The sequence below is a fragment of the Epargyreus clarus genome, unplaced genomic scaffold, assembly GCF_041222505.1.
Source record: "Epargyreus clarus isolate Ecla_fem2 unplaced genomic scaffold, WU_Ecla_fem_2.2 ptg000031l, whole genome shotgun sequence".
NCBI classification, from domain to species: domain Eukaryota; kingdom Metazoa; phylum Arthropoda; class Insecta; order Lepidoptera; family Hesperiidae; genus Epargyreus; species Epargyreus clarus.
In genome coordinates, this window is record NW_027332236.1 from 602,162 (window position 1) to 625,528 (window position 23,367).

Here is a 23,367-nt window from a genome sequence, read left to right on the forward strand (position 1 = left end):
GTCATCCGATTTCAGCATAGAAACAATATGTCAATGGGTGTCAGTTTCATTTTTTAATTATTATACTATTATACTTCATTATTAAGGTTAGGTTTTGAAAGTTTTTATATCTGCCGGCACTCTCGGAGTGCAACCCGTTGATTGTTTCATTGGTTGCCTTTCAGGGTACCCCTGGCATACTCATTGAGAGGAAATTTATCGTCACACTTTTCAGCTCACCCGGGCATGGATCGTTTGGTAAGGGAAGGACAAGGGAACAACTTCGGGAGACAAACAAGATTTATTATGGTTGTTCGTGCTGCATACGAATTCGCCCTTTCCCCAGTCTAATTTATCAATCATTACGAGCCCTTGTTTCGAACATAAACATGTTTGTAGAGCATTGTTCAACCGCAAATTTTCAACGTTTCTCGCTCTTATGTATTGAAGAAACGTAATAGGGAGACAGTTCAAATTTTCACAGTACATTTACTTCAATGACTGCTATTATAACAAATACAAAAAGTATACAAAAAATGAAGAGTTTGGTTGTACGGAACTATCCCTGTGCGAGTTCGACTTTCACTTGGCAATTATTTATTATGGATTAATCTTGTGAGGAAATATTTATACTTCATACTCAGACATGCTTAGGTTGTGTCTTAGGTGCTATGAATGCATACGAATGAATATGCATGTGACCAGTCTTAGAATAGCTAACTTAATACGATATTCCTAGCCTACTACCTTCCACCTATCCGAGAATCGTGTAACAACAAATAACAAAGACCGGCCGAGTGTGAGTCAGCTTTGCGTTGAGAATTTGAGACCGAATGAATGGAAACATTTTTTAACAGACTTGAAAAAGGGTAATCTTAATTCGGATGTCTTTTACAAGCTTTTATTTTTTATTGGTAATTTTAGTGGTTGGTCCACTTGATGACAAGTGGCTTTTGCTGCCCATGAACATGTTTAATCAAATCCAGATAAGATTAGATTCCTGAGATCGCCCATAAATGAAATGAAATGAAATGAAATGAAATGAAATGAAATGAAATATATTTATTTTGTATAGGCCAACGGCGGCACTTACAAATTGTCAGTTACAATATTTTCTTAAACTACTACCGGATCGGAACGCGACCTCTACTGAGAAGATCCGGTAAGAAACTCAGTGGGTTTGTCTTTTTTAATTTTAAAAATAATTATTCTCTTTTTAATTTTTTTTTTTTTTAAATGCCATTATTTTTACATATAATTAATAAAGCATTAGCTCCAGTATCTTGCTTTACATTTATCTAAAAAAAAAGAAGTTTGTTCAGCAAGATACGCTACACTTTGACATTTTATTAATTAACTAATAATTATGTTATTGATCAGTCCCAAGCTGTTTTATCATTAATATAATCAGAAATTTTATAATAAGCTTTACGACTAAGTGTGCTTTTGATAATAACTTTAAATTTATTAATTGACAAATTTCTGATTTTGATGGGCAGTTTATTATAAAAACGTATACATTGACCCACAAAAGAATTACTTATTTTGTGGAGACGAGTAACATGTGTAGAAAGGTTAAGTTTGTTCCTTGTATTTACATTATGCGTGTCACACCGTTTTACAAATTTATCAATATTTTTCCTTACATAAATTAGGTTTTCATATATGTATTGGGATATAACAGTTAGAATATTTATTTCTTTAAATAGTTCTTTTAGTGAAGCTCTTGGAGGCAGGCTGTAGATAGCTCGTATAGCTCTCTTTTGCAATATAAATATATCATTTAGGTGTGACGAGCACCCCCATAGCAATATACCATAAGTCATAATGCTATGAAAGTAACTAAAATAAACTATTCTAGCTGTTTCTACATCTGTTAGAAGTCTAATTTTTTTAACAGCATATGCCGCCGAACTGAGTCTACCCGACAATTTATCTATGTGGCAGCCCCATTGCAATTTGGCGTCAATAGTAACACCTAGGAAAACAGTTGACTCCACGGGATCCAAAACCGTTCCATTTAATAACACATTGGTTTCAACATGCTTCACGTTGGGTAACGAGAACTTGATACATTTAGTTTTCTTCTCATTAAGAAGAAGATTATTTATGTTGAACCAATGGACAACTTTCGAGAGAGCATTATTTACTTCGTCATAATTATTTAATTGTCTTTTAATCTTAAATAAAAGTGAAGTGTCATCAGCAAACAATACAATCTCGTGATTATTCCCTACATAGTAGGGCAAGTCATTTATATAAATTAAAAACAGAAATGGACCGAGTATTGAACCCTGCGGCACGCCCATTGTAACAGAAGCACCGGGCGATTTTGTACCATTTACATCAACCTTCTGAATTCTATTATTTAAGTAAGAAGTCAAAAGGTTGAGAGCCTTATTCCTGATTCCGTAGTGGTGTAATTTCCTGACCAGTGTCTCATGGTGGACACAATCAAAGGCCTTAGATAAATCACAAAACACACCAAGGGCATCACGCGAATCATCCCAGGCCTCATAAATATGTTTTAACAATTCAATCCCTGCATCTACAGTAGAGCGATTCCTTCTAAAACCAAATTGGTTGTCATGAAGTATTTTGTTTTTATTAAAATACTTCAGCAGTTCATTTAAATGCGCCGCTAGCCTCGGGAACGAAGCTGAATGCCTCGGATAAGTATGTCTCCCTTACCACACCCTTCAAACCAGAACACAGCAGCGTTTAAGACTGCTGTTATTAGGCAGATAAAGGTGTGACGGTGGTGCCGCTGGAGTTGAACCACAGAGGGTTCTACCACCTTTACAATAATAATCAATATCATAAATATATCGTGTGGGTAATAAACTGTCAGCTTAAAGAGGAATTGTGTCTGAATTCGACGGTTTTCTGATTACGACATACAATATCTATTCCAATAACTAATTCGACTTCTGCTATGGAAATGGGACAATTGATCGCATGTAGAACGATCCTATTTCTTATTAACCGTTTCTTGGAAGCAAACAACGTAATTGGTATAATAGGTAGAACAATGGGATTCGTTATCATAATAGAAGTCTGATAGCAATCGACGAATATCTTGAATATGAATATTATGAACCTTTGAAGGTGGCAGAACCCTTTGTGGTTCGACTTCGACGTCATCACCGCCTCACCTATTTCTTTTGTGTTCTGGTTTGAAGAGTGCGGTTGGGAGACATACTTTTCCAAGGCGTTTCAGCTTAGTTCTCAGGGGTAGCGACGTACCTGTGGCCGGCCTTAGGTACGAATATCTAAACTCATCTGGGGTTGATTACAGATGTCCATGGGCGACAGTAGCCACTTACCATCATGTGGACTGCATGCTCGTCTGCTACTCCTATATTATAAAAAAACCTCGATTGAAGGTCATCCTTGGTCGATACGTCAATTAATGAATTACGTGCGGACGTCACGGACGCACATATGAATGAGATTCCCCTTGCAATTTATTTATAGCCTGGCTGATTCATCGACGGAAGCATCAAGTCTGTACTTACTGACGATTTTAGGATCAACTCTTCTTATTATCGATTTAGGATCAACCTGATATTTTGGAATATTTAATTAAGCGTCTTGGTCCTTCTCTCAGACCCATGAACACGGCGATATTTTAGGCTATAATGAAGATATTTTAAATGACAAAAATATTACTGTCAAAATTTTATTCAAGATTACTCAAACAATAAATAGAGATTTTGTGTTGTAGGTTCCAGCATGGGCACTAGGCAGCCATGAAATGATGAATTAAGATGCATATGTCGGGTTATCTATTGTCTTGTACTTGTCTTTTTATGTGATTTTATGTAACAAAATGCTAGAAAGGACTTTTGTTTTAAAAAGCTTTATTTTTCAGATTTTAGTTCCTTGTCATCAAAATAAAAGTTCATAAACGAGCGCCTTTTATAAATCACACATAGACATGATTGTCCCCTTTAATACATGTCGTACGCAAGATATAATAGAACAGGTGAAAATGCAAGGCATTCTCCCGTGCTACTTCTGTGAACTCTAAATTTACCGAGCAATTGTGATTCAGAGGACGTGAGTAAGCGGCGCTTATTTTTAAAATCGAGAAGAAAACAGGTGACCTAGAAGTCAAAGACCGATAAAGCGACCGAGATGTTATCAGATGACGTTAGATAGATACGTAAGTGTGGAGCTCATTATTTAGATATTTTTATACCGTTTTAAAGGTAAACCTAGCGATAAGGGACTATATTCTTGATGGAAAGTAGTCTATGCCACCTGTGGACATTTTCAACACCAGAATTGTCATCGTCTGCCCTTGATAAAGCCCCTGTTCTGTATGAAAAAGTAACTACAGTTAACCACAGATGTGTTGCTACTTCTGAGGACTAGGGCGATTGTCTCATATCCAAGTCAGTTAGCATCTACCATTATACCTAAAGGCAGAACAAGCCATGATTCTAACCTTTTAAACCTGTAGCAGTGGTGTCTCAATGAATCACCACCACTTAAAGTTTAATTATTCTTCCCACTTTCATCCCCACTTTTTTATTTGAGAATTTTTATACTAGAAACATATTTCTCCAGACTAAAACTTTTCTATAATATAAGGAGTTAAGCTTTTAAATTTACTTTTAAATGATGCACAGTCGGATAAAAATACCTAAATTAAACCTGATATAAGATTATGTGCTATTTATACCCTCAGGTTGCTTGCAGAACTTTCTCTCAACCTTGTTAATTGCACTCCGGATCGGCTGCGAATTAACAATGCTCCTTTATTTCGTACGCTTTCTCTTTATTACGAAATCGAGGACTTTACAAGGATGTTAAGTGATTTCACGTTCTCATTTTTAATTGCGAACATTTCATTTTAAATTTTTACAGTAACCATTTCCATAATTACTACTTGAGCATGTTCGAATTTAATTGACTTCAATAATATTCTAACAATTTCGATGCCTACTAATCTAAAAATCTGCTTTAATGAAGTTTTCTTTTTTAAATCAAACCTAGAGATAAATCAGACGAGCTACCTGGATGAAGTTAGTCAAAGTTCTTTATGTATGTTTGTAACCAGAGGAGTTCCCAATGCATCGCCAACTTTGAAGGAGAGCTCTTTGTGCACCTTTTTTGAAGAGCACCTCAGCCCCATGTCAAGTATGCTTCTAAGTTCCTCTTAGGTGTCTCCGAGACACCCATATTCAACAAAGGAATATTAATAGGTTCCAGTAACGACATAGAATCTTGTTCTAAAAGTAATCCATCCCAAAATATTTAACTTTTATTTTAATATCGAAAATTGTTTTCAACGTCAACATAATTAAACCTCAGCATCGTCTTTCACCTTATCTTTGGATTTTTGTCCATCGTTTCTTTGTTTGTATTACGCCACTTTGCAGTATCCATTTTTATATTAGACGGACTGTGTTTTTATATTATACATGAGATTGCTAGTCCACTCTTCACATTTTACTAAATGTCACCGTTTAACAAACGCTCTGAAACATTTTTGTCCCAATAAAGCCACTTCCCACGTCCACTCCACATAACCCTTTCTGAATGGATTGTTGTCAGCCTTTCGACCTATTTCTACACATAGTCCTGTTATTTTAAATATTTTTTCATACTTTTTCTTTAATTTTACAAACTAGGTTATGTTTATAAGAGGAATGGCAAAAAATCCTTACAGTTCCACAAATGATAATGCTTCATCAGTTCATTTCACTTATCTTGTCGTCACCAACCTTTTAAATGTAAGAATGTTGTTGCCCTATATGCCCATATGTTCTTTGTTACACTTAATGTATCTTTTCCGTGTATTTCTTATAAATTGAACCGCTAGATGGACAATAGAGCGAATCACGGTAAACTTTCCTGAAAGTAGGTCACGAACCCAGCTACCCACGCAGCCATCTTTACTGCTTATCGAACAAGTAATAAATTGTTCGTACAGATTGCTAATCTGCCAATTTTATTCACTGTAATATTAAGCTATAATTAACGTAATTCAAATAATATAAGTAATTTAAAAATTTGTCAACTATTTATTCTACCCAGTCTCTTTAAACCACTCATCAAAGACAGTATTCCATTTCTAAGAAGGCTTCAACTGTTTGATAGAGTCATTTATTTCTGAGCCATTAAATAGCAAAAAATTTCGCTGAACTCATTTGTAAAATTGCGTTTCAATCCCAAGATTTTATTTAACCTGAAAAGGAACGACGAAATCACTCCGCGACTTTCAAGTAGACGAAATTTCAGTTACTTTCGCTTTCAAATGTTTATCTTGTAAATATTGTATAGCGAGAGACTAAAATAAATATTTGCTGCTTTCGTAAATAATGAATACCGCCGCAATTGGCTGCGGCAATGTTTTAAATGAAGGGAAAACGTTTTACTTTTATCAGGTCGCCATTTTGTCATTCGCGTCATTCAATATGTCCTCCATTTGCATTTCCGAGCGAATCCTCTGCAGCGGCCGGTCGTGATGGAAATAAATAAGTAAATACACATGTAATCCACATACGCGCAATTTATTTGATTGCAGATTTTTCAATAAATTCTATATGGACATGTATAAACTTCCCTTGTTTGCTTTTGATTTTCGACTTTATGATACTGTTTTCGCAATTTATTATCCGCGTCTGAATTGATGATTTTACGTGAATACTTCGTTATTTTGGCGAACAATTTACACCTTCAACATAATGTAAGGCATGCATAACATTTTACTGCGAGGTCTCCAAACTTAAGGAGCAATTCGGCCCTTCAAACACTCCAACTCGAGTCCCAGCACTTGACCCGAACTAGATAACTAGATGGGAGCAGATCTTCGGCCAAATATGTGAAATAGGCTATTGTCAAGAACGTTCGTTCAAACTCAGGAGCATTAGGAGCCATTATGCAAAGCACAGTTGCCAAAGGAGTTTATGACAACATTTTGGTGAGGTTAATGGCTGAAATCTCCACATTAGCCACGTTTTATAGAACATTAAAGGGCTAAGACAACGACATAATAATATGCATTAAGAGTACTAAAGTCGTTCTTGTTTGAGATTTAAGGAAGTCATATTGTTTTCAAATATTATGACACTTAGACTGAGACTTTTGTTTATTGTTTGAAAGCTTTCTTCACAATGACATGTACTTATACTATAAAATCAACACTTGCTTTAAGAGAACATACATAAATAATATATTCTGTGGAAGTAAAATGACTTACAATGAAAATGTCTATACATTAGTCTTGTCATAACCTTCTATTAAACAATATTATATTCCTCTACTTTGACTTTCAAGCTTACAATGGACTACATTGTCAAAATTATAATTATTATACAACAGGATTTAACTGAAGTGCAAAAATAAATAATATCCTTAATTCTGCCAAATGTTCAGACTTAGGTTAGAAAAATGTAACACTTTCTGTTTTTACATAATAGAAGGAAATTTGCTTATTTTCCTATATATAAAAACATAAAGTAGCAAATAGCACATAAAGTAGCAAAAACAAATATAAATCATTAAAACACGGAAGTATTCCTGAGAACACCCTCAAAAAGGAATTGCACGTTTAGTCCCAATTTACATTAAATACACGTCTGACTAAAAGCCCGTTAAATTGGCTTAAACGTTTTTGGACCCCGCTGAGTACGAATGCTTCGCTGATTTTAAAAGAGGCTTCCTTAAACCCTGACAAATTTGGCAAGGATCTTGCCAAACTTTTCAATAGTTACCCAGGTAGGAAATGTTTAGGCTGACTATCGTTAATGCGAATAGTTTATTCCTCCTAAATGCTCAATGAGTCCATCGATGTAATAAATCAAAATTGAAAATAAATAATAAGAGGCACGGAATATGATTAATATAATATTAGAATGGAAATTATAAGCTTATATGTGATTCGTAAATGCATCACGGAAAATCTACTTTCCCTAATTAAATTAAAAAAAAAAGAATTTAAAAGGATAAACGCAGGATGTTAAACGCAAGTCGAATTTAACAAGACAAAGAAGTTATGACAGAAAATCGTAAATCACTATAAAGACTCAATACCCATAAATGGCATACATAGTTGCATGTATTGCTACACAATGTTACGACAGAAGCAAACTCATTATGGAATAACGACATCTGACAGCACTAACGACATAAACCTGTACCACAGATAAAAAACAAGAAGGTAATGTCTTTCAACGAAGCCTGCACAAGATGCGGAAATACCCACAAAAACCCAACACCTGCCCCGGTTATTGACAAGTACAAAAAAGGACAACCGAGCAAAAAATAAGGGCGCATTAAAGTACTTGAACGGGGAAACTTTTTGCTCAAAGCATTATGAAAACAAACAATTTGTGGGCAAACCAACCCCGAATGATATAAGGAATTTAATAATGTTTCTAAATATAGATTTATGGTAAACAAGGACGTTATTTTTGATTGATGCAAATTTTTGATATTTTAAATTAGCATATTGCTTCTATTTATGTATATTTTCAGGTAGCCTTTTGATTTTGATTAATAATTCCTTCATATTTTGTTTTATAAAATGATTGTGCTTATCTTGTCATATTTAAAATTCAGTAAAGAAAATTTAATAAACAAGGAATTTGATTTCCAAGCGACCCATCTGAAATACTTCAGAATAGTGAAATTCAGAATACTTGAGAAGACGACATCTCGCTTCAAGAGTCTTTAGGAGCAGCATTTGAATAAGACACAGCTTACGTTCTTGCATAACGTCAGAAACAAAGCAATCACAATATATGCTATTCTTGTATATATATCGTAATAATAAGAGAAGATTTCACCGGTACGTAATAAGAATATTGGATTTTATACTATAAACAAGTTTAGGATTTTTAATCACGCCGAGTGTGGTATTCCACTTTTGTCATCGGGGACATCATAGGCGACATTTTCTAACTGCAGTAACTTTATAACTAAATCGCTCAAATATTAAAAAAAATAATCACTCATACGATAGCAGCTAAAGGTCAGTCAGGATAGTGTCTTTTGATTACCCGTGACATAATCCAGATGATCAAGTGGAATATACCAAAGCAATACTTTACGCAAGCTTCTAATCACTTCGCGATATTTAAATAAATTTTATTTTGTGCATGTTATTTTTTCAAAACAACTGTTACTAAAGGGCACACACATTTGCGCAAGAACACATCACTCATGCAAAACATATGCGAACCAAGAGATAAACAAAAATCTGTAACACAAACATATGTCATATCTGTCGGCGCTGTAGCAGTCGCAGTCACTACACCTGTGCCATTTGACTTGCCTCGTGAAAGTATAGTCCGCGTAAAACTGCTAGTCCGCTCTGAATATAGAAATGAATCGCGTCGCCATAGCAAATTGTATGACTACTCGCAACAACTTCAGGGCGGACTAGCAGTTCGGCGCGGATTATACCATTTAAGTCATATTCAATTTTTTACGCGAGGACATGTCAGGATTAGGTCAAATGAAAATGTAGAAAGATTTGTTATCTAACATGCATCGTGCTGTAATTTAGATCTCTTATCTGTGGTATTTATAACTTTCTGGAAAATATGACCCAATTAACGGCGAAATTCCTCTTAAGTGGATGCGCTCAAAATTTTCTTGAACAAGATTTTTTGTCAAAGATAAAAAGATGTTTTCTTTTTTATGACTTCATTAAGCTCTTTTTGCACGCTCTTTCTAAATTTAAACCTAAATAGATTAAGATCTTCAAAATGCAGCTTGTTAGCTTCAAGTGCAGGAACGCCCTAACAAGGTTTTAAGATATGCTTTCGTTTTTTCTTGAAAATTAATTCCTAACATTTTGATGTCAACCTGACCCAAAAATTTGGACATGCAAGACTATTGATTCAACAGGAACGTTATTAGACCTGATTTATATCGATTCTCTGTAACTTAACTTTGTACTTTTCGGCCTTAGTAGACTAGGCACTTTTAGCATGGCCGATTTGGGTTTTGGTCGCTGCATCTAGCTTTCGAAAAGCAGTTAAATCATCGATCGTAGATACGATGTTTAATATGCTGGGACAAGTAACATTTTAATACATATTAAGTTTGCATTATACATTCAATCCGGATTTACGGTTCTCTGAACGCTTTACGACGTCAATTAGTCCGACTAATCACGTCTCCACTGTATGGACATATTTATAAAGCTAGAAAATTATTGCCAGCAAAATTGGATAGGTACCTTTCATAAAACTGTGAGAATGGAAATTCATAACAAAAAAATTGTTTCATATCCGAAGTTCAGGCAAATAGTACACGTGCCAAGACACTTGCATCCAGAAGCGGGGATCCCTTTGTTCCTGTGCAAACTATTTCGAAATGGAACGCGACTTCATAAAAAACTTTTCATTCGTTTGCATTAGGGGCGAATTCTTCATCCGAACAATAGTTCATGAGTTATAATGACTTCATATTACAAAGCGAGATTTTATGACCTCCATATTTGTATGGTCTTTTGAAACTGCTCTGGAGGCATCCATGGTAATGACTGGTTTATTTACGACACCTCGCAATTAAATTGTGCATAAAAGTGGTATTTAAATAACGGGTTATACAATGCGTGGTGGACGGAGCTGCATTTGCAATGCAATTAAGGATAATGTGCCTGGATATCCAGATAATGCATCTTAATAAAACGTAGTTGGTCTTATAGAGCGAGTAATTGTTTAAATTACTTGAATACCCTGACTATAGCACGTTATTATATGTGTATTAAAAGTATTTTGAAATAAACTTTTTTATTTTTCTTCATAGATTAGTAAAGATTACTTACTCCTAACAAGAAAATGTACCCAGTTTTGAGAAGTGAAATCCTTTTTTACGCAAAAGTTTTGCCACGTCTCCGTGCTAAAATGTCCCTAAAATATTTGAAATAATTATTTATTTATTATGTAAATTACGCAGTATTAGTTATTTATTCGTAAATTTTCTCTAAAAATATTTTTATTTGTCAACAATTCAAAAAAAGAACTTACTAATAAGCCGTTTGTGGCTTCATTCAATTTCAAGGCGGCGAAGTATCTTTACTAATCAATGTTTTTCTTATAAAACCCTTACATTTGATACCCATATTATGGGTGTGCAAGAAATGTCAAAAAAAGGTCCGCCATCTTGAATTTCTTGTCATATATATTTTTTTCTTCTCAAAAACTCTTTGATATAAAATAATATATATTGTCTGCCATCTTGGGGCGTCCGCCATATTAGATTTGGAATGATGTCACTAAGCTAATTATTTATTGTTATATTAACCAAAGATGTATGTAAAATAACAGTTCAATTGGTACGGATGAACTGATTTAAAATTCAGTTTCAAGATTTGACTCTCATAAAATACGAACTTAAAAGGCATGTTAGCATGTAAAAATCCTAACAATGGAACCTTAAAATTCAACTCAAAGAATTAACAATATTTTATCAAACAAATAGGATGATAAGAATCATGAACAAATGAACGAAAAATGTGTCTAAAAAGAAACTATGCAACTGTCTTTGAGTATCTCAACAAGTCATCACAAACCAAAATAGTATATAACATGGAGAATTGTAATGGGTCATTCAGTTAATTAATAACCCTGCATCCTAGACATGCATCGAGAGGAGACGACTAATTAACCAGGACTATTTCTGTTTGGCAATATATTCCGATGTATCGCCAGCCGGTTGTTCACTTGGTGATATATTTATGAATTCCTAAAAATATCGGACGGATATGGACTAAGTGGCCATAAACACGTTGAAACACGCCTGAGATTTTATCTCATATGTCGTTATAATAACAATTTTATAACGAGGCAATTTTTGCAAAAAAAAATATCTGACATTAATACATAACCCATTAAGAAAGAATCCTTAGAGTACTTTTAGCAGAATCTACCTTTATTTCCTTTTTTGCACTAGAAATTCTTAAATATTGGATGCAGATAGATTAATTGAAAAATCGTTTTGATGTACCCCAGACAGTCCTTAGCCAGGGTTTTTGTTAATCTTTGATTTTTTTACGAAATTGATTCTTCAGTATTTATCTTGAATCGATTTTAAAATCGATCTTTTTCCGAGATACTCATTACTGGTTTATATATAAAGCACAACTTTCTTTTACTAGCAAGAACAGAGATGCAGTTTTATTTAAATTGACTGGAGTACGGTTTCAATATCTCCGACTAAATACTTTAATTGACAGAACGAACAAATTAAAAGATAACATTTTTTCTTGCTTACGTACACCTCGTGATCATAATAATATAATTATCGATACATATAAGGAAGAATCGCGACTCGAGAATCTCATTTAATATTTATAGTCTCCGGTGACATTATAATCACGCATTGGCAAAGATATTTAGGATAGGACACCTAAACACCTGCTGCATACATTTCCGTGGACATTTTGAGCTAAAATATGCTAATGTAATATTAATTCAACCGCGCCATCCGTTTTTAAATCGCAACCTCTTTATGCTTTTGGTGAACAGGTGTTTTGAATGCAAATAATATTGTTGCATTGTCATAGTGTAATAATAATTTTAAAAACTCTGTGCCTCGACCGATTCGTTATGCTTATTGTGGCCTTATTGCTACAGACAGACGATGACTTCTAGATATAACTAGTAATAATTTTAAGACAGAATTCTATGGTGTCGGCTGATTCGCTATACTTATTGTGGCCCTATTGCTGTATAGTCCGATTCATAATTAGGTGTCCAAAATGTAAACAAAGGTGTTAACCTATCAAGAAAATACGTGTCAAATGGTAGTTTCTTATTTTTGACAATATTAAATTAATACATCCATAATAAAATAATAATCTAAATAAATTAAAATCAATTCACATTTTCCAATATTTATATTAACTCAATTTCATTTCATACAGTAATAATAATAAAAAACAAGATTTATGAGAGAAAATTAAATTGTGATAATGGTCACACAATCGGCATCCAAAACATTTTTTGTGCCGCCATTTTTAAGTTTCGTAGTTGATATTATTCATTTTCGTGATCGTGATCGAAGCCGATTTTTTTCTAGTTTTCATAGTGCGTTTTTTTAAACTGTGTGCAGTTATTAAGTTTTTGTTTTATGTTGAAATTTGTGAAAGTTTTCGTTTCTTGTTAATTTGTTAAGGTTTGCAATACCTGTCATCGAATTTTGACAATGACATTTCTTTGTTTACATTTTGGTCCAAAATGTCTGATTCTGATTCATAATTAGGTGTTCAAAATTTTTGGACACCTAATTATGAATCAGACTATAGTCAGGCAATGACTTGTAGACTTAACTAGTTCTATAGGACCCCTGACGCTCCTGTGAGCTATTTTTTGAAAAAGTGGTTTCCTTGGAGTTTATTGTTCTTGTTCTTTCTTAGAATATATAATCCGCATCTATCATACACTAAATTTAATAGGACGTGGGCGGGGCTGCATGAGTATATCAGTCTATCTGCCAGCTAAGACAGATCGTGAGACATCGTGCAGTACCTCACACAGCCCCTAAAGTAGCATGATGACGCTCTATCACGCGTATTATGACAAAGAACTATAAGCTATCTGAGAACTTAAATGACTTCCTGATAAGATTTGTCTATACTTAGTATTATAAAGAGGAAAACTTTGTTTGTTTGTTTGATTGTAATGAATAGGCTCAAGAACTACTGGACCGATTTTAAAAATTCTTTCACCATTCAAAAGCTACATTATCCACGAGTAACATAGGCTATATTTTATATGAAATATATTTGATAAATAGATTTTGAGGCGGTACAAAGTTTGCCAGGTCAGCTAGTTTTATAATATAGAAGTAGCAAGCAATACACTCCATCTGATGGTAAATTGTAATTACCGCGCAATAAACATGTGTAGATTATTTAAGATTAGGGTTCGACTTGAGGTCAGCCACAGAAGAATTGCTACCCCTGAGGACTCCTCTCAACACCTCTCAAACAAAAATACAAAAAATCAGTGCTTATCATTGCTGTTATTAGGTCTAGATACAAACACAACTTCTACCACCTTCAAATTATTAGCAATATCGATCCGATTCCTTTAAAAGTAATTAAACCTTTACATTATCTTTGTTATAATTCAAAACTGTACTGATTTACCAATCTGATTTCCACAAAATAATGATAGTCGCTTCACGAACCTACCTCCACGGTGTACCTACAGCACTTGGTGTTGCAATCGGAATATTAAATAATCGTCTACATGAGACAGAGCATTGCCTCGGACTATGACATCATCTACATTGTATTCTAGACTTGCTTATCGTATATTATGACTAACTTTAACTAGCCTCTTTCCTGCAAAGGTTTGGGCTACTTATGGACAAAAATGAATTAGCCTCGCCTTTAGTTTACACTTTAGTGACAAATTTGTATGTTATTGCTGTTGTGCTCTATTTATACGTACGGTATATGTATAGTACGGCGTTGTTATTTAAGAAATCAGTAGTGTCAGTACATCAGTAATGGACATTTCTCTAATAGCACCTTCCAAAATCAACTACCTTCGTAAACTGATACTAAATTATAACGGATCGTCGTCAAATACCGAATAAATTTGAATTATACTTTTCGTCAAAAAAGTTACTATAAACTTACTTCGTCATCAAATCATTATTATCTCACTGCTGAGCGGGTCTCTTTTCACAGAGGGGTTAAGGCCATAGGTGATGGCCAAGTGCAAGTTGGTAAACTTCACACACATTTTGAAGCAGAACATTTTATGAGTTCGCTTGTTCCTCGCCATGATTTTCTTTCTCGCTATAGTAAGTGATAATTAACTAAAATACGAGCATAATTTAAAAACTCGGGAAAAAAATTGGGATCGAACCTCGGACCCCCGACCAAGGGGCAAGTTTTCAATCACTAAGCTATCGCAGATGCATAAAATAGTTTCTATAATTTATTAACTTTTATAAGGCCTATGTATCCTATAATATCTCTCTATATACGTTGCGTATTCACTATTCATCTTTGTATCGCAAATATGACTCATTCCCCGTTAGAAGGTGGTAAAACCCTTTGTGGTTCGACTCCGGCGGCACCACCGCCACACCTATTTCTACCTAATAACAGCAGTGCAGGCGCTGCTGTGTTCCGGTTTGAAGGGTGTGGTAAGGGAGACAGACTTTTCCGAGGCGTTCCAGCTTAGTCCTCAGGGGTAGCGGCGCATCTGTGGCCGACCTCAGGTAGGAATATCTAATCCTATCTGGGGTTGATTACAGATGTCCATGGGCGGCAGTAGCCACTTACCATCAGGTGGACTGCATGCTCGACTGCTACTCTCATATTATAAAAAAAAAAAGAAAAAAAAAATAGAACAAAATCGTCTATCGGTAATATCGCTATTGTGTCGACTAAGAAATACTTTTTGCGATTTCTCTATAGAACCCCATCTCGACTCCGGAAATGTTCAAAGGAAGTTCATTGCACGTCATACACGTGCGCGACATTAAATATGCCATCTTTTTGTACCAACTTTATGAGACTTTATACAGCCTTTATTATTATTCCAGGTAAATGTAGCTATCTGAAGGTAGTAACCCCCTTTGTGGTTCCCTGCGGCACCGCCAGTGTTAAGCGCTATTATTTTCTCTTTGGAGGGTGTGGTAAGGGAGGCATCTCAAGGAGTGTTAACTTAGCCGACCTTGGGTAGGAATCTAATCTAATTTCTGATATTCATGGACGACAGTGGCCATTTACCATCAGATGGACTGCATGCTCGATTGCTACTTCTACTTTATAAAAACTTTCGCTTCAAAGTTTTAGGTATTTAGTCTAAGCATAAGGCGTGGCGTATTTAGCCCTTGTTCGTTAAAGCTACTCTCAAACAGCAATGCAATTTTAATTTGGCCCTATTCAAAGTGCGCAATTAGTCTTTTTGATAGTCACAAATTTTAAAATTTGGCCAATTTTAACAATGGCTAACCGTCCAAATGTTAAACATTTTTTCATCCTATGTTATTATCCTAAAGCTTAGATTCCTTTGTAATATGTGTTTGTTACATACGGCTACATACAAATACCGATCATAACTGAATTAGAAAAAGATTCTTGGTATTTTTATTTTTTATGATAGGTAAGATACTATCGATAAGTATAAGGAAAAATATGACACTTTTCCTTTATATAACTACGCACAAAACTTTGATATAGTGTGATAAAGAATACCATTTCTTACTAAGAGCATGAGTCAACTTAATAAAACTGTTTGTTCACACAATTAAAAGCTTACGGGACTGGCAGTGTGAACAGCTCTTTACATGGATACTATAATTGATTTCTCATTAGATATGCCTCCACTTCCTATATTAAGAAAGGAATTTAACTCATTGATTTTACCAATAGACTAAACTATGATTTTGAGTTTTGTGGATATACCTTGAACATACAGAATGAAATACAGTGGGGCAGAAATGACGTCCAATTAAAAAAAACTGGTTACAAAGATTCTTACGTCATTTCTCCAAGTATACTTTCATATATAAAGCAGTGAAAGCCAGTGGTTGAAACTCAGTCTCTCGGTCGAAAGGTCCGATGTTCGAATCCCAGGCACACACTTCCGATTTTTCAGTTATGAAACAACGTGAAGAATCATGCATGAGATAAAAAAAGTTCTCGAAAGGTACGTGAATTGTGAAGTCTACTAACACGCATGGTCAGTAAGTTGGAAATGACATAATTCTTATTCTGAACGGAGACCCGTGCCCAGCAGTGGGACTTTAATAGATTGACGTTGACGACTTTTGAAACAGATCGCGGTTTCCAACATTCTATATTTTATTAGGTTGGCAATGAGCAGATTACCAAGTCATTCAATTTAGGGTGGTTATTCTCCATTCATGTTTCGGTTGGGTGGGTCCACGTCTAATGGTTTTACAAGGACAAACTATAATTACACTAATAATATTATAATTGTATGTTTTTATTTATTAGTAGGAAGCAAGCTTTATTAATTGCTGTCTCCTGGGTTATAATTGACAACTGCCGTCCACGGACATTTATAACCAACCCCAGATAAGATAGAGTCCTACCTAAAGACGACCACAGCTGCGTGGCTAAGGACTAAGTTGAAACACGTGGAAAAAGCTATAATATTATTAAAATTAAAATAAAAGAAAGTTATTATATTATTTAAATTAAAATAAATAATTTAATCGGTCTGGTATTTTCTTACTCTTTTTCGCAATAGATTTTTTTAGTTTATTTAAATAAAACTATGTTCAATGCAAAATTAAAAATCAAAGTCAAAATATTTTTATTCAAAGTAAATTCTTCACAGACTTCTTTAAACATCAGTGAACACAAGTAATGATGCTACAAAGTGGTTCGTTCTTGAAGCGGCGAAAGAAACTTCATAGGTATATTTGATTGCTTTGTTAGTATTGACCTGAAAAAATATTATTTTTAAATAAATAGGCAAAGGCAAAAGTTTAGTACCTTTTTAGGGATCCTTTTTTGTTTACGAGGGGGAAACCTTCAAAAGGTACCCAGTGTCGTAGGAGCGACACGGGGTTATGTGGGATTCTTACCGCACTAAAACCCCCCCGGTGGCCGTCCTCAGCGTTGCCAAGAGGACTCCGGGATCTCCTACGGAACGCAACCGGAGTCCTCTGAACGCGTTGCCCCTTCGGGCTCCTCCTAGGTGAGCGTCAGGTCTCACCACATCGTCTGGTTTTTACGACGGTATGCGACCACTCATACCGCCATCCTTCCCGGAGTTGCTTGCTGGACGGCTCGACCTCCCAATCTTGCCGCCCGCAACCCCGGAAGCCCCCTTTTAGTCGCCTCTTACGACAGGCAGGGGATACCGTAGCCCTATTCTAGTCCCGGGACTACAGGGACAAGGGATCCTTACCCAAACATCAAAATGGTCATTTAAAAACGGGGCCATATTACTAAGCCTCGTTTTCTGTCGTTTCTCAATGTCTGTCTGTCTATACTCCTGAACTAATAATTTGTGTATTATCTCGAAATAAATAGAGACTTGATTTTTTTATAAATGGATAGTGTATTAATATTTTCGCTATAAAACAAATACAAAAAAGACGGTAAAAATTGAGGAGGATCCCCATAAAATAAACTTCGGCGTTTTTCGGTTTATCTACTTCGCCGTAATAAATAGAACTTTAATTTTTTATAATGCATGTATTTCCATACCTATGATAAATAATGCTACAAAAATATATCGGGAATACGGAACCATATGCGTTCGACTCGAACTACGCCACTTATTGTTTTTTGTTCGACAACAGATTTCCTTTTTTTGTTTGATAGCTATTTTTTGCTATTATCATTTAAAAAAGTAGATAAAATATAATTATGGTCAAATTCTGAAACTGGATGAAGCCAAGTTTACAAAATAGAACAAATAAACAAATTGAACTAATTCAATGATATATCGCATTACAGCCTAATTACTATATAGACCTACTATCTTTACCAAATACCTGTTTATCTATAGTATATGTTATATAACGTTGTTTACTTACAATTTCGTAATAATGATAAGACTATAATTATAGTTCAGATGTTATGCTACTTCTATTCCTAAACTGAAGTTTTAAGTTTGATTCCCGACTACAGGGTATAGTTTTGTTGAGGGTTTCTTAGAATATATTTGTTTAATTATTAGATATTTATATCAACAAATAACGTTGCAAAACTGTTGACTATGGACATCCATAACTGACTTCATATAAAACATTGTTTCTACCTGAAGTTGACCACACATGCCACTACTAAGTATTAAAATTGTCCCCTCATATGTAAGTCAACAGATACCCATACCTCTTCGACAGAAATACAGAACTGCTTTACACTAGAAATAGATATGTCCATAATCCCTGTCCTGTCTAAGCATGGTCTAAGCATACTTATCTTGCCCCCTTTTAGAAAAACATTGAAATAAATAAAAACAACAGATTTCACACCCCTGTAACCATGCAATATATTTATGTAATTCCTGTGAATTTTCCTTGAAAGGGTATTATTCGCTACAAATCTTTGAATAAGCAGTTTGTAAGATGATAATTGAATTAGTTTGTAGTGATTGTAAGGGTTATGTGATGATTCTACCTGTATCGGAATACAATAGAAAATTACTACGTATGGAAAATTTTCTACCACAAAGTTGCTAATGCTGTTGGTATTAATTGGTTACTGATTGCGGTGCTTGACCATTATAATCAATAATAATCAAACATTGAATGTGGTTGGAACGTGGCACATGAGAACCCTCTGTGGTTCAAGTCTAGAGCCGCCACAACCACACCTCTTTCTGCCTAATAGCTGCATTTAGGGCTACCGTCTTCCACTCTTAAGAGTGTGTTAAGGGAGACATACTTATCCAAAGTGTTCCAACTTGGTCCTCATGGGGTAGCAACTCATGTGTTCAATCTCAAGTAGGAATCTAATCTTATGCGGGGTTGATTATAGATTCCCATGGTCGGCTATAACCACATACCATCATGACTGCATGCTTGTTTTTTACTTTAATATTGTATAAAAAAAATCTCAAAGGAGTTATCAAGATTGAGATGAGACTCTTCAAACAACTAATTTGAAATGGTTTATTTTTTGCCAAAATATGTGCGTTTGATGTAACAGTTATGGGACTTCATAGTTAAACCAGCAAGCGCAATATTATTATCATGTATGTAGAATATTTTCATTGTTTTGCAAAATATTAATATATATTATGTACATATCATCCAAAAAATTCATACTATGATGACTGTTTTTGTTGCCTGCAAAAACATGCAGCCTTGAAAACATTACTAAGAAATATGCATATAAATTAAAAGTTAGTGCTATTTGATAACTGTAGAAATAGTAAAAATGTTCAAAACAATTTTATGTAATATTGCTAATTTTATAAAATTAGGTTGTAAGATTTTAGAATTTATAAATCATTAAGATAAAAATTTACTAGTTACCACGGTCTAGCCCCCAACAATTTTTGAAAAATAGACAAACAGACAAAGCAACTATTAAGACATTATTTTTAATTCCCATTTCGGTTATGTTAGGAGAGAGTCAGGCTGTCTTTTGTTGCTAGGAGTGCATAGAAATTTCATATTTCAAAAAAAATAAAAATTGTCGTAAAAACGAAGAAAGTTCGCCAATTTCTCATAAATGATACATCAGAATGATGACCTATGGAAATGACCTAAAATCATTACCAAATACAGTCAAAGTAATCTAGTTTAAATGCATTTAGCACCATAATGTGTATGAAATGTCTCCAAGTAGCCAGAGTGCCTCACGCCCACACGGGTCACGCGTGTGTGCTGTAGGCATTGTACAGAAGTGGTCAGTCCGGTTCGAGACACCCACACCATTATCCCGACCAACTGCACTCTTGTACACCTTTAGAAATAAATATCAGCTACCAATACTATTTTGGATGAATACATTAAATATCATCGACCAAAAAAAAACAATTACAACTAAACCGCAATTTATTACCTGTAATATTATTTATATTTATTACAAACGAAATAAGTATCGTATATACAGAAAGAAATGGAATAGAAATAAGGAGATATAGAAGGAATAGCACAAAAATATATTTTCTAAGTCTACGAGGTGTGATAATAAAAACAAAATAAATAAAGTGGACGTGAAGTGTGCTTTTACCTTCATTGTCGGTGTTTCCTTCGGCGTTGTGGGCCGAAGCGACCAAAACTCCGACGCACAGCACGCTCAAAAATCTCACAATCATTTTAACAGTAAATGACCGCACTGAGTTCACAGTTTTATGGAAAATAACTATTTTTTATTTCATACACTCGGCATAGTTGTCCCGATGACACTCGCGCCGCAGAGAAGCGATCGGCCTTTCTTTCGCAAATGGCGGCGGATGACGGATGTGTTCATCGATTGCGGCCGAGCCTGCGCATTTACGAAGTCCGTTTCTAGAATCCCTATTTTTGGTAATTGCAACACTGACTGAGCTCTTTGTGAAGATTGTTATTCAAGATGTTATATTTTGGCCACTGTAATGCTTGGCAACGTTTTTAAAAGGGGAAAAAAATAGTACGCTAGAATTAGTGATCAAATTATACAATTTTAAAACAATTGTTAATTCTCCCTCGTTAAACATAAATTATAAATACAAAACTGTGCAATAAAAATAAAAAATAAACTTCAATTCACAGTTTAAATAGTTAATTCTGAAGACGCATTGTTCGCAGTACTATTTAATGCACTTTTTTGTCTATCAAGGTTTTCATTTAGTTTTTAAGATAATTTCTATTTGCGAATTAATTAAATAGTTTTTTAATATCAATCATAATATTATGTTATATTTTTTCTTTACTTTTACCTGTTGACTTAAAATATATACTTACGTGATCTTATGTTTAGAAAATAATTCCAAATACTAATGTTATGGACTGTCATTTTTAAAGTTTAACTGATAAGTTACATAAATATTATTCTGAAGCATCATACGTAATCTTACTTTTACTTTTTTGTTTATACGTAAAGTTTCGGGTTAAAAAACATTATTTAATAAAGTTAGGTAAAAGAAGGTAAGTGAAAATACAGAAAAGTATTTTTTATTATTATTTTATGTAACCTAGATTTTACATTTCGTAAGTAATATTTTTATGCATATTTTGAACTTATTTTTGATTTAATTTGAGGTTTCAAATTATATTTGTATCAACTTAACAGACTTTGTAAATGTCTTAATAAAAAAGAAAAAAAAAGTAGAAACAATTTTTCGTATGGCAACACCGGAGTTTCGAAAGTTCAATTTCGCATGGCGGACGTGCAAGTGAACTCTGTTATTTGTTGGTGATAATTTCAATTATTATCTAGTTGTGGTTCCTTATGGAAAGGCAAATTTTCATGCTTCTCTTTCTTTGTGGCCGTGCGTTATTCATTCCTTAACATCGGATATGTTCTAGTGTTGAACGTGCTTAAAATTTAGTGGAACAAATGCAAATTTTCTCAAAGATGGGAAAATGTGACGAAAATAATGTGCAAGTGAATATGGGGGACTCGGCGTCCCCCATGAAACCAGACAATTTTTCGTTCACCGTGCCCCCGGAGGCCCCGGTGTTCGAGCCCACCCCGGAAGAGTTCCTGGATCCGCTGGCATACATCAGTAAAATAAGACCAATCGCTGAGAAGTCAGGGATATGCAAGATAAAACCCCCCGCGGTAAGCCACTCTCTTTGTCACAAACTGCTGCATTTTACCGTTTTCGTCCTAATTAGTTGATATTTCGTTGCGAATTAGAACTTAGGACGATTTTCTAACCCTATTTTGCACGTTCAGATCATCTTGTGATGCAACCGTGCAGCTCGCCTTGTTTAGTTACACGAGATCAAATTTTTAGTTTTTTTGTCTAAACATCGTATAATATGTGTACCATGCCATCCCATCCCATATTCACTTACGAAACGCACAAAATTGTCGTCGAATGCAGTCGCATATTGTTGGAGTAGGCTGGTTGCCATTTTGTGTAGTTCGTGCCCTCGGCCTACGATAGTTTAGATAAAAAAGAACTACTGCGAGTTTCTTCACGTAGTTAACTGTGATCTGCTTTTTTATGGCGAAATTCGTAAGAATTTCTTCCCAGACCCCCTAGAATGCTTACATTTGTTTGTAAAAGTTATTTTTGAAACAATGATGTGTAATGTTTTTTTTTGTAATCACATGCAATTATTACAATGTTAAGCTCATTTGGATAATCCTTGTACAAAATCAGCTTAATTGTGAGTGAATAGGTCTTTTTGTTAGTGTATGAGACTATTATTCATGTAAAACTAAATTGGGTAAATTTGAACTAAATATGGCTGACAGTGTAGTGTGGTGAATTGTCACTATTATTACTGTAGGTGCAGTGAAACTATCTGAAACTCAAGTAAGATTATCATAGAATGATTGATAAGTGCAAATTGACTTATCTTTTCAAGTTTCAAATAAGTTCTTACAATAAGTCTGAATAATATGACTTAATAGTTGAATTGTGATTAAAATAATGTCTACTTGCTTATTATAATGCCAGCAGAAATAAGTGTTTAATTAATTTTATTAGTGATATCGAAATGCTGTAATATTATTGTATGAAACATGGAAGATTTCATTACATATGAAAAAATTGCTAGTAATGCCCTTGAATTATATCTGTGGTTTAAGTTTTAAGGATAAAGTGAGAAAAATTATGCAATATAAGCCATTTAGCCCATACGGCAAAAGTAGAGACTTCAACATAATGTGAGACACATATTCATTGTTTTTGTCAAGTTCATACTAACATGCCTGATAAAACGTATTGTCAATTTTTGTTCTTCACTCGTCAAGTAAAGTCTTCTATCTATAAATAAGTCTGTACAGATGTATCTATTATAATT

The 23,367-nt window shown here is 34.4% G+C and overlaps 3 protein-coding genes across 3 annotated transcripts in view; 2 read left to right on the forward strand and 1 right to left on the reverse strand.

Annotated features, from left to right (window-relative positions):
- Nucleotides 1-13,178, forward strand: part of LOC140754696 (histone-lysine N-methyltransferase SETMAR-like) — a 302,676-nt gene extending 289,498 nt beyond the window's left edge. The window contains exon 2 of the mRNA XM_073089742.1: nt 13,060-13,178. The gene's annotated coding sequence lies outside the window, so the exon portion shown is untranslated. The remainder of the gene's footprint in view (nt 1-13,059) is intronic.
- Nucleotides 1-20,899, reverse strand: part of Cals (calsyntenin 1) — a 246,814-nt gene extending 225,915 nt beyond the window's left edge. The window contains exon 1 of the mRNA XM_073089748.1: nt 20,639-20,899. Coding sequence (XP_072945849.1) covers nt 20,639-20,723 — 85 coding nt within the window. The 5' untranslated portion in view covers nt 20,724-20,899. The remainder of the gene's footprint in view (nt 1-20,638) is intronic.
- An 862-nt stretch (nt 20,900-21,761) lies between these two features.
- Kdm5 (Lysine demethylase 5) overlaps nt 21,762-23,367 on the forward strand; it is a 46,720-nt gene continuing 45,114 nt past the window's right edge. Inside the window, exon 1 of the mRNA XM_073089986.1 lies at nt 21,762-22,171. Coding sequence (XP_072946087.1) covers nt 21,947-22,171 — 225 coding nt within the window. The 5' untranslated portion in view covers nt 21,762-21,946. The remainder of the gene's footprint in view (nt 22,172-23,367) is intronic.